A 12,298-nucleotide genomic window follows, 5' to 3' on the forward strand; every position below is an offset into this window, starting at 1 on the left:
TATATATGATTATATTTAACAAATTAATTTTGAATTTATTACCATATTTAATCCACATTTGGCAAATTAAAACCATATTAACTCTGCATTTTTTTTGGTCTGTGCGGCTGATTTTGCATATTTTAACAAAGCAAGGTCCAGTTTAATCCATATATAGATTAAATAAGATGGGGTACTTTAATTTGATTTAAATATGACATATTTAAATTATAATTGATTTGCATATTCGATTCTAATAAGATTCTTAATAAATTCATATAAGTTTTTAATACGGTTTTAATACAATCGTTTTTCGCGGGATGATGTTGAATCAAATTAAATTTTTGAAAATCACAACGACATCTCCATCAACGTGTTTCGCATCGAGAAAAAAAACAAGGAACTTGCAATCCTGCAAATACGGGTTACTGATCGAAAGATGGACAGACATGTAAATCTGCTGTACGTGCATGACGATAACGTGGGACATTTTGCATGGATTAAGAACCTATCCCGCCTCGTAAGCTCGCAAATCAACAGGCACCGTGGTCGGAAATACTTTTGCGATCGGTGAGTATACATTCTAATAAATAATAAAAATAATTTTTACGTAAAAAATATATAAAAAATTTCATTATTTACAGACGTTTGCACTATTTCTACACGAGCGAGAAATTAAAAGCCCACACTGTCGACTGTCGGGAGATGAACGACTGCGCGATCAAGTTACCGAGCGATAACGACAAGTGGTTGGCCTTTAAAAATCACAGCAAGAAAGAACGAGTTTCGTTTGTCGTATACGCCGACCTGGAATGTACCCTGGAGAAGATGGAAGCGAATCCGGAAACGTCCAGGTACACATATCAACATCATCGCGTGTTTAGCATAGGGTACTACGTGCGTTGCTCGTACGACGAGTCGTTATCTATGTATCGGTTTCGTCGCGTTAAGGATTGCGTCGCGTGGTTCGCCGAGGAGCTAAGACGTTTAATTTGTAATTTCCATTGCGCGTAAACATTTTCCACATGTCGTTCTTGAGCGTGCGATTGAATCGTTCGACGACCGATGCCTTCATTACGGAATATGTCGAATAGTGATTAATATTATGTTTCTTCAAGAGTTTCTGCACGTTGGCGTTGTAAAATTCTTTTCCCTTGTCAATCTGCAGATTTTTCGGACATCTGCCGCCGTCTCGAATTATTTTTGCAATCGCCGCAGTAACCTTGGGTCCGCTCTTGGCCTTGAGCGATACGGCCCATGCGTGCTTGCTCAGCACGTCGATAACGGTGAGTATGCAGTGGTAACTTCTGTTGAATCGCGTGTATGGTCGCATCTCGACTACATCCGCCTGCCACAGGTCATCGTATCCGCGCACTATGACGCGTCTTCGAGAAAAATTTCTTCTCGCAGGAGCGTGTAATTCTTCCACCAGCCGCTGTTTCTCAGCTGATTGCTTCTTACCAGCCATGACGATGACGCGCAACTGACGCAGATAACAGATGTACGTTCTTATCTATTTGCGATGATCCGCAATTACATCTTGAATCATCTTTTGAAGTTCGTTTAGGGTAATTTGCATATTATTCTGGAATACAGCCATCTTTCTCTCAATGTCATCCTGTCGACCTTTCAAAATTTGCATGCTCTGCTGCACGTAGCGTTTGTTGGCTGCATCGCCATTATCTACGTGCAGCGCTATCCGTCGAATCTTGCGCGATTTCGCGTCAAAGTTGGTGGCGACCATGCATAGAGCGTTATCTCGCACGTAATTTCTGATTAATCCGCTCCATTGATAGTACGGTTCCGCACCGCCTCTTCCGAGCGATATACCAAACTTGTTGATCGGCATTTCGATGTTGATTGAACAGATCGCTAGCGATCCACTTAATTTATAATAAGTCCAGCCTTGTAAAGTTCCTCGATAATCGACAGGATTTTGTTATCGTGACCGGTGTAACCCGCTAGGCGCGAAGCTTTGAGCAATCAGAGACGATCTACGAGCTCGTTGGGATCGTCTCAATGAACATAGTCGATCTTGTTGTCGTTTAATGTCATGGCACGCGGTATACCTTTTCCAGCATTTTTACTCGAAATCAACGGTGCAATTATATGGTCGATCTTATTGCCTGTCATGGCACGCGGTATACCTTATCCAGCTTTTTTACTTGAAATCAACGGCCCGATTATTTCTCTGAACTTGTGTCCCCCGTTGTCCTTTATTTGAGCGTGAGCATCATAATTGCGTTTATGAACATTTGTCAGCAACAGAATGCTCTTGTACGTTGGCATATCGTCCTCCGTATAGATATCGTCATTGGGATATTTCTTAAAGATTAATTCGAAAAGACCGCGTGTGTCAGCGTATCGTATGCCGTCAATAATTATGTTGTCCGCATGGTTCACGTCAAATCGTTTATTACCGAGCATCATTCCATCGTTGGTGAATTTAACACCGTACGCGATGTCCATACTGCTTTTTTCATCGCCGCTCAGAACAGCCCCGATGTACTTTTGGCTCAATGGACCAAAGTGATTTCGCAACGTTTCTCGACCCTCAGATGTTTGCAACTGCTGTCGAACGGACGTCACGAGTGAGTCATTCGTGGTTTCGGAAACATCTTCGTTTGCGAGCACTGTGGGTTGTACGGAAGGCGCAGAGGTTATCGGTGGTTCATTCAATAAACCTTTCGATCGTTTCGCTTTACGCGGTTGTAAAGTTTTGATTATTTCGCTCAAATTAGATGGCACATTTATCGATCTTTTCAATGTAATCGAAGTTGAAGCCATTACAGAGTCGTTAAACGAGGCGTTTAGTCATCGTTGTCGTTTGAGCTTCTGTTCGTCTTCCCACGCGTTTTATTCTCAATTTTTGACACGTCAGATTCTTTGCCAACGGTGTTTTCGGCAATCCGCCTTAGAAATTCGATGACGGGCTTAAAGTGTCTCTCCAACGCGATATCTTTCTCTATTTTACCAGTTTTCAAGGCGTGATATTTTTTGCGAATCGAATTGCTCGTTTTCGCAATATCTTTCACGATCCTCTCGCGCTCTCTAATCTCCTCGCTGTTGACCATGTTGCGATAACGTTGTTCAATCGACGCGTCGACAACAACTAACCATGTTTCGGTATCGCAAAATCGTTAAATCTTTTTCTGTGTCGACCATTCAAAATCGCACTGTCCTTGTCTATCACCACGAATCCGTATTTTTGTTGCCAACACGTATGACACAATTTACTGAAATCATCGTAAGACATATCTGTGTTTACGTGATCGTTGTATATGTGTTTCAGATTGGTACCATCCTGTTTAAACAGAATCAATAAATTTGCGTTGTCGCGTATAAGATGCTTCGGTATCTTTGCATACGTCTGACAAAGATAGAAAGAGTCAACGTCCGCGTGCCGGCCCATTGCAAAGTATTCTCTTATCGTATCCTGCTTGTCGCACGCCACGTCATCAAAGATAAAAATAGAATTCGGGAGCGCCTCGCTCGGCGAAATGACGTAACGGTTATTCGAGAACGTAAAGTAGCCAATCTCTTCTATCGGTGTTAGTATATTTTCAAAATATCGATATTTTGGTTGTTGCAACGATTTCGAGTATACATACACGTTCTCGAAACGTACACCGTGCGGACTTTCCAACAAGCTTATCAAGACGTTTGTCTTGCCGCATTTCGACGAACCGCAGATGATACCGCGTATAGAAATCGGTAGCATGCCTCCATGTTTGCGTACCTCTTTCGTTAACGGCATCCTATCATCAAAGTTTGTCACTTTGATCGTCCGCGATTGTCGTACGAACCGCATTTTACCTCCCCTCCCCAACGAATGAATAACAATGTCGAGAAAACTGGCCTATTTATAGAAGCGCGTAGAGCTGAGATGCTCAGTCGTTAAAATAATTTTGCTCGTGTCGGATAACAGCGATATATACGATTTAACCGCTGAGCAGTTAAAGTATATACCAAAGGTCATTCTACTGCGACAGTTTTATAATCACATAGATTATTTGTGGGATAAGCTTCCCGAACATATCAAGGCAGATTCGGAGGTTCAGCAATATCGGCGCTGTTTAATACATTATAATTTGCCGTGTCAGCAAACGCACATCGACGGTCCGCCGCCGTTGATAAAAAACTGCGGCGAATGCCGCCGAAGATAGGTCGAGGTCTGCTGAATCGCGCGATAAACGCGCTTCCGATCGAATTACATATCCCCGGCTATCAATTTTGCGGACCGGGAACTCGCTTAGAAACACGATTGGCAAGAGGTGATCGGGGTATTAATCCATTGGACGCGGCGTGTCGCGAGCACGACATAGCCTACTCGCGTAGCAACGATCTCGCAGAACGACACGTGGCTGACAATATACTCGCCGCGGAAGCGCGAAAACGTGTCATCGCGAACGCTTCGACTCTCGGAAAGAGAGCTGCGGCTACAGCCGTCTGGGCGGCCATGAAGGCTAAAACGAAACTCGGTATGGGTTTGAAAACGAAAAAAAAGAAGAAGACCAAGCGAATACTTCCGGTAGCGAAACGCGGTGGTATCCTACCGATCCTACCGTTATTAGTGGTTCTCGGCTCGTTGGTCGGCGGAGCGGCGGGAGTCGCAAAGGCCGTGAATGACAACAAAGCCGCGCGACGTCAGCTGGAAGAGATGCAACGTCACAATCGCGCCATGGAAGGTCACGGACTTTATCTCGCTCCGTACAAACGCGGACGGGGAGTTTCGAGGAAAAAAACGTTGAAGGGACGCTAAAAATTCCCAAGGGTGTAACTACCAATGTGCAACTGCAACAATTGGCAAAACGTATGCGCATTCCATATTTTAGAGGTGTTTTCATGCGCGACTCGTTATCGATCGGCGGTATACGTCGAAACGAGAGCGGTATCGTAAATTTGCATAATACTGAGGGACCGGGTACTCACTGGGTGGCGTATGCAAAGAGGGAAGATATCGTGCCATATATTTCGACAGTTTTGGCAATTTTCGACCACCGAGAGAATTGGCGCAGTATCTATAGAGAACAATGTAATAAAGTACAATCGCACGCCTTATCAGCGATACGATCAGAGCAATTGCGGACAACTGTGTCTGCGTTTTCTACAGTCGGTTGACAATCAATTTAAAGACTGGCGTTACGCTGTTTAATCTCAGTATTCATTCAAACATGTCATTGACATTTACGCTCACCGGCAAGAGCAGCATCCTCGCGGTAAGCTACTTTCCCGCCGTGGATTTGAGCGATGGCGATTACGAGCTCGGTCTAACAGATTTTGAAACCTATCACACGATACCGAATGTAAATTTGTCGAACAATAAATTCTACTATGACGACGACAACAAGGAGATTACCATTCCCGAAGGATCGTACGAACTGCGTGATATAGACATGTACCTGAAATGTGCTCTTTTATGGGACCAATCTAATAATGTCTCGACAAATGAAAATGAACCGCACCCATTGATTATTATTGAAGCCAACAACAATACGATGAAGAGCGAGATCAAATGCGTTTATCGGATAAATTTCACAAAACCGAACAACATTGGATCGCTGCTGGGATTTTCAGCGAATCGCGTGTTGGAGCCGCGACAATGGCACGAATCGGATGTTCCGCTAAATATCATCAACGTAAACATCATTCGCATAGAGTGTAACGTGACAGCGGGTGCGTACAGCAACGACAAGTATATGTGCACGCGATACACGAGTTTTCGCCGAGCGTGCCTCCATGATATAAGATATCGGAAATGCCGGCACAGATCATTTACCTTCCGATAATCGTACGGAGCATTTCGGACTTGACGTTTCGCGTCGTGGATCAGGACGGCCGATTGATTGATTATCGCGGAGAAGAGATCACCGTTAGACTGCATGTACGAAGACGACGACTGTTGTAAACCGTGAGATGCTCATACTGAACGAAGCTGAGCAGGTGCGACAGACGAGAAACAAAAAGACAATCCGATCGCCAAAGAAGAAACTCACTGCGTCAAACGTTGAATTTTTAAAATCATTGGGTTTCGGCGTACAAAATGGCTAATATCTTAAACATTGGAGGTGAACCAATCTTTGACGACAGCGTCGTCAAGATTGAAACTCACACGTACAATCCGTACGCCAATACGACGTTTGGACATAACGATGAGATAAGAATACCCATACAACAGCAAGATTTATACACGTTGCCATGTGAAAGCTTTCTCTACGTTGAAGGACGATTGGTAATAAAGAGAAGAAATGATGAGTCTCAGGCAACGCTTGCGAATAATTGCGTGGCGTTTATGTTCGATGAGATTCGATACGAACTCAACGGTGTGGAGATTGATCGCAACAGAAACGTTGGCATAACCAGTACCATCAAGAACTACGTATCGCTATCGTATAACGATTCTCAACTCATGCGGAATGCTGGCTGGGATGTTACATCGAGCATACCGGAAGGATACTTCAATTTTTGCGTACCGCTCAAGTTGTTGCTGGGCTTTTGCGAGGATTACAAACGCGTCGTTGTTAACGCTCGTCACGAATTAATTTTGATACGTACGCGTAGCGATAACAATTGCATTGTGGGAAATCCTGCGACGGAGCCGGAAATCGAATTGTTTAAAATACAGTGGCGAATGCCTCACGTCATATTAAACAAGGTTAATAAGCTATCTATGCTACGGGCTTTGGAAAGCGGGCGATATGTTAGTGTCAGTTTCCGTTCGTGGGATCTGTATGAGTATCCCATGATGCAGAGCACGGCCAAGCATTCGTGGGCCGTCAAAACGGCGACTCAGCTGGAGAAGCCGCGGTACGTTATCTTTGCGCTGCAGACCGGCCGCAAGAATATTATGTCTCAAAATGTTGGCGTATTCGATGCCTGTAATTTGACCAACGTGAAATTTTATCTAAACTCTGAATTTTATCCGTACGACGACATGAATCTGGATTTTACTAAAAATCGATACGCCGTTCTTTTTGATATGTATGCGCGTTTTTGTAAAACTTATTACGGATACGATTCCTTCGATATGCTTTGCAGCTTGTATACATTCCTGATGGAAGGACCTTTTGTTGTCATCGATTGCTCGCGACAAAACGAATCTGTCAAGAGCGCCACCGTGGATGTGCGAATAGAATTTGATTGTAAAGAAAATGTACCTGCAAATACTACCGCCTATTGTTTCATCTTGCATGATCGTGTAATCTAATACTGCCCGCTGTCTAATGTAGTGCGCAAACTCATGTAAATTGCAATATCAGCAGATATTGCGATATAAGATACATTGATGTACGCGATAAGATACAGATTGCTCCGTCGTTTCGTCATGATCGTACCGACGTTTGTCGATCTGCAGAGATTCACCGTCGGGATGAAATTTGTCGTAAAGGAGGTGGCGGTTCTGAGAAACGGGACCTTTTTGGCGCATTACATTTTTACATGTCCCATGCCATGGAGTCTCCTCACGAAATCCGACAGATCATGCGCTTTCTGGTTGATTGCGAATCACCATGGACTACGATGGGAGGACGGAAACGTGCCCTACAGCATGGCGAAACATCTAATTACATCGGCTGTACTTGGAAAGGGCGACGAGACGTCGACTCTTGTGTACGTCAAGGGATGCCAGAAACGAGAATGGCTGGTGGATCTGCTTGAGAATAAAGCGAGAAAACATCTAAAAATTGAGACTTTGGATGCAGATTACGAAGATATCGAATCTTTAAATAATCTAGATGTTACTAATACTGTAAGGTGCAAAAAACATGTTAAAAATTGCGCATTACAAAATGTATTAGAAATATTTAACTGGTGGTCGCGACACCAGAAAAATTATGATTTTTTGAAATAAACTATATATGTATAATATATATAAATGTTTTATTTCCTTTTCCCACATACTTTGTAGTTTAATATAGATGTTTTAACTGTTCAAGAGCTGTTTTTTAGTTGTTTTTAGTTGTTTGATATCTGTTTAAAAGCTGTTTTTAGCTGTTTAAAAGAAGTTTGATAGCGGTTCAATAACAGTTATTTAGATCGCAGTTATACAGATAGCTGTTTTTAGTTGTTTGATAGCTGTTTAAAAGCTGTTTTTAGTTATTTAAAATAAGTTTGATAGCGGTTCAATAGCAGTTATACAGATCGCAGTTATACAAATAGCTGTTTTAGTTGTTTGATAGCTGTTCAAGAGCTGTTTGATAGCCGTTTGATAGCTGTTTTTAGCTGTTTTTAACTGTTTCATAGTTGTTTCATAGCTGTTTTTAGCTGTTTTTAGCTGTTTCAAAGCTGTTTGATAGTTGTTTCATAGCGGTTCAAGAGCTGTTTCATAGCTGTTTGATAACTGTTTTTAGATGTTTTTAACTGTTTCATAGCGGTTCAATAGCTGTTTGATAGCTGTTCAATAGCAGTTATACAGATTAAACCACTGAAAGTTAATGGTGCAATATCATGAACATACGTGTCTCGCGGTGACTTCATCGCACACGTGCAAAACTGTACATCGTAGATTTTTTGCAAGGTGCATCTGTATGGATGCTGAGATCATTGTGAAATTAGATATGTTAAACAAACGCTGTGACAATAGTGAGATATAGAAGGATGAATTTGAGGGTACGCTCAGTAGTTGTGGACTAAAAGTAAGAGTCGGTTGGCGTGCTTGATCGTGCGGTTTATACAGACAATTGGTTCGTCCTGGCCATCTTAATGCTACTGTATATCAAAGCCCATCGAATTTAACATGATATGAGCGAGCATGCAGAATTTTGCAAACCAGTGTTCTATCCTGAAGGGAAACCGATCGTGAAAATCAACAATCCGTTCGTGAGGAATGGGGATCCGCGGACCGTCGATGTAACGAGATATCAGATCCGTCGGGAAATCGGAATCGCCGATCTCCGATTGCATCGAAAGTTTCTCGAATTTTATGAATGTCGTGAAATACTAATGTGGCGGAATTTTGATGATCATGAAATGTTTAAAAGAGACATCGTATGAAGCGAAGAGAGAGGCCGCATATATGCGTTTGTAGATTTTTTCCTGGGAAGCATCTGTCGCGAAATCGGAATCGCCGATCGCCAATCGAACTGGATGTTTCTCTATTACCAAATATATTGGAAAAGAATAGAGGACGGTCGAGAAGACGGTAGAGAATATAACGTCTAATTGATTTAGACGCGTTAGTGCAACACCGCGGTTTCATCATTAAAGTAAAAACGGATTTCGAAATTTGCAGTGTGAAGGACATGAAATGGAAGTTGAAGCAAACGATGAAGAAATGGAAGTGCCTGAAGAAATGGACATTGAGGTAAATGAACTGGAACATGAACAAGAACATGAACAAGAAATTGTTGATGATGATGCAATTTTGTCAAACAATTCATGTTACGACAGTGAAAGGTTTGAGGATGTTTTGGAAGTAATATTTCGAGTAGTAAATCAGGCTGTAGTGAATGCCTTAGATGAATTGAAAAAGATGTGTTGCACATACTTTTATTTTACTTCTGGTAATGTAAAATTTTGTGCACCGTGTACTGTGAGATTACGAGGATTATTCTCAATGTTGCACGCTGATCGAAAACATGACATCCGTGCCTATATACTGATCGAGAGTTTATTTTGTGCGTCGTGTGGAGGCCCACTACATCAAATAATACCGTGTAATTTCTGTTCAGTTTGCACTGTTTGTGATTGATAGTGCTACGTGGCAAAGACATGGTGTCCGAAGGCTGTCTGTATTGCATATCAATGAAACTGCAGTTTATGCTTACAGCTTCTTTCATGTGTTGCTTCTTTCTAACTTATCTGTGTTCAAAACTCTAAATATTTTGTATAAAATTATTGTTATTGTGTTGCAAATTGCCGAAGGTGTCTGACTCAAGAGCCGGGGGTTTCAGGTTGAAATCAAGCGGTGGTAAGCAAATTTTCTGTTTGTAGTTTTCGCATATAATTTCTGAACGAGAACGCGAACGAGGGAGAGAGACCGCGCAAACGAGAAAACGTGCGCAAACGGGGGCCGGGAGCGAGCGAGAACGCGCAAACGGGAGAGAAAGACCGCGCGAACGAGAAGACGCGCGCGAACGGGGGCCGGGGAAAACATCTACGAGGGAGAGATAACGCGAACGTGTGACGTCACGCGGCCCGGCGCGGCCGTTGCACGCGGACCCCCTCGCCCCGCGGCGCCCCAAAAACGCGAACGCTCCGCGGCGCGGCAAAAACGCGTTCGCCCCGCGGCGCCGGAAAACGCGGACCCCCTCGCCCTGCGGCGCCGGAAAACGCGGTTCCCTCCTCCCCCTCTCCCGCGGCGCCCGAAAAACGCGGATCCCCCCTTTCCCTCCCCCGCGGCGCACGAAAAACGCGGTTCCCACCTCCCCCTCCCCCGCGGCGCACGAAAAACGCGGTTCCCTCCTTCCCCTCCCCCGCGGCGCACGAAAAACGCGGTTCCCTCTCCCCCTCCCCGCGGTTCCCCCCACTCGCGGTTTCCCCCCGCCCGCGATTCGTCCCCCCCGCCCCTCACCCCCCTCAGATCTCACCCATGGTCTAGAATCGGCCTAGCTTATCTACTTACCTTTTTTTTTTAAAAGTAATTTTGTACGGATAAACTTATTAACGCGGTTATTGTGATAAATATTACCACATGCCTCGGTATTCGAATTGGTACGACGCCCTTCACGGAATGAGGGAGGTTCCAGGTTCAAATCTTGGCTGAGGTAATATTTTTCGCAATAATTTATTTACAGTTTTTTAAATAATTTTAAATCGTATAGATTTAATTCCGTGGAGGGAAGGGTATTAATGTTCCAACGATAGCTGTGTTTCAAGTCCGACAAATAATCGGCGCGCAGTTTATTAAGTTGGAATATATGTATATACGTATATACATTGTAATTCGTTACTTCTGTAACTATTAATTCTCTATTTGCGCACCACGTACCGCGCTTTACTCGTATCGCTGTCTTTTAATTAATATATTAGTTTTAGTTTCAGTTTACACAATTGCGTTTTAAATTCAACAAAGTCCATATTGGCACGCAATGCCAATTTAAAAAACTAAAACATGTACTTAATAATAATTGATATTGTGAAATATTATTGTTGTCAGAAGACTTTGAACGAGCAATAAGTTTCCGCCCTTCTAGAGGGCAGCTCCCGGTTGGCGGCGCGACTTGGCGCGCCACGCGTGCGTGCGGGCATCAGTGGTGCTCACAAGAGCCTCGATCACCGTCGTGTTTAGACGTGTTAGTTACGGTTTAAGTTACAGAGTGTGACATACTTATATATAATAAAGACAGTATTCAAAGTGTATATAGATCAAGATTGTTGTGTTCCCGGCCCGGCCATCCCACCACATTTCAAGTCGTCCCTGATTATATTTCCAATAATTATTAAGCATCAAGATCCGCTTCAACCAAAAACGTCACTTTTCATTGCTTATATGTTATTTTAAATTTTTTTTTCTAATTTTGCATAAGATACTTAATTTTTTTAATTGACATATTAATTTTTATTAAATATTTTCGTAAACAGCGAAATTACCAGTAATAATTCGTGAAAAAAACTTATATAATATATATTATAGTTCTTATAAACAAATATATTAATTATATTATTTTGCAAACATACCTTATAATTTTATATAAAAATTTTATATAATTTATATAAAAAGATTATATATGATCAGATCAGAATATTGCTTCTCAAAGTATCCGATAGATGGTATTCAATGTGATCTGTTTCTTGTATTTAAAATTTGACAAACAGTGTTATAAGAACGGCATCAAAAAGACACGACACTGTCTCGCGCTCTTTTCGCGCGACGCTGTCTCGGAGCGACACAATTTTTGTATCAGTTATATCGTGAAGTCCACTCTTATAATACAGTGGCACCCTTAAGGTAGTTGTATCGCGACAGTATTAGTAAAAAATAATGGTCACACACTGCAATACGATAATGTACGGAAAACTCTACTTATCTGTGTAAAACTTTTGACTGAGCTTGTACTGTTTTTACTGTTTTCACTCGCGTCAGTAATGAGTATACCATCGAGATTAACTCGCGACGCTCGCATTAGTATGCTATCGAGGTTATTTTAAATAAATAAGAAATAGAAGCAAAAATATCTGTTGAACATTACAAAGAAAGATTAATAAAAAAAAAAGCATTAAAGAAAAGACATAAAGCTTTAGCGGCAATGTCTGTGAACCACATATATATATAATTTTCATATGCGCAGTGTTGCAAGATTTTTACAGGTTAGCTGTCGTATGCGTCTACCGCTATGAGAAATTGTGTACTTTGTGTAACAATTGCTTCAAAACTAAATAG

General features: G+C 42.3%; 1 protein-coding gene across 1 annotated transcript; it reads left to right on the forward strand.

The window, feature by feature from the left end:
• Window positions 1-3,912: 3,912 nt before the first annotated feature.
• On the forward strand, window positions 3,913-4,741 carry LOC143896499 (uncharacterized). Its single transcript, XM_077404396.1, has one exon. The coding sequence runs from the start codon at window positions 4,130-4,132 to the stop codon at window positions 4,739-4,741; it is 612 nt and encodes a 203-aa protein (XP_077260522.1). The 5' UTR covers window positions 3,913-4,129.
• The last annotated feature ends 7,557 nt before the right edge of the window (window positions 4,742-12,298 follow it).

Source organism: Temnothorax americanus, unplaced genomic scaffold (assembly GCF_048541705.1).
Source record: "Temnothorax americanus isolate GAGA-0224 unplaced genomic scaffold, ASM4854170v1 Scaffold187, whole genome shotgun sequence".
In the NCBI taxonomy this organism is placed as follows: Eukaryota; Metazoa; Arthropoda; class Insecta; order Hymenoptera; family Formicidae; genus Temnothorax; species Temnothorax americanus.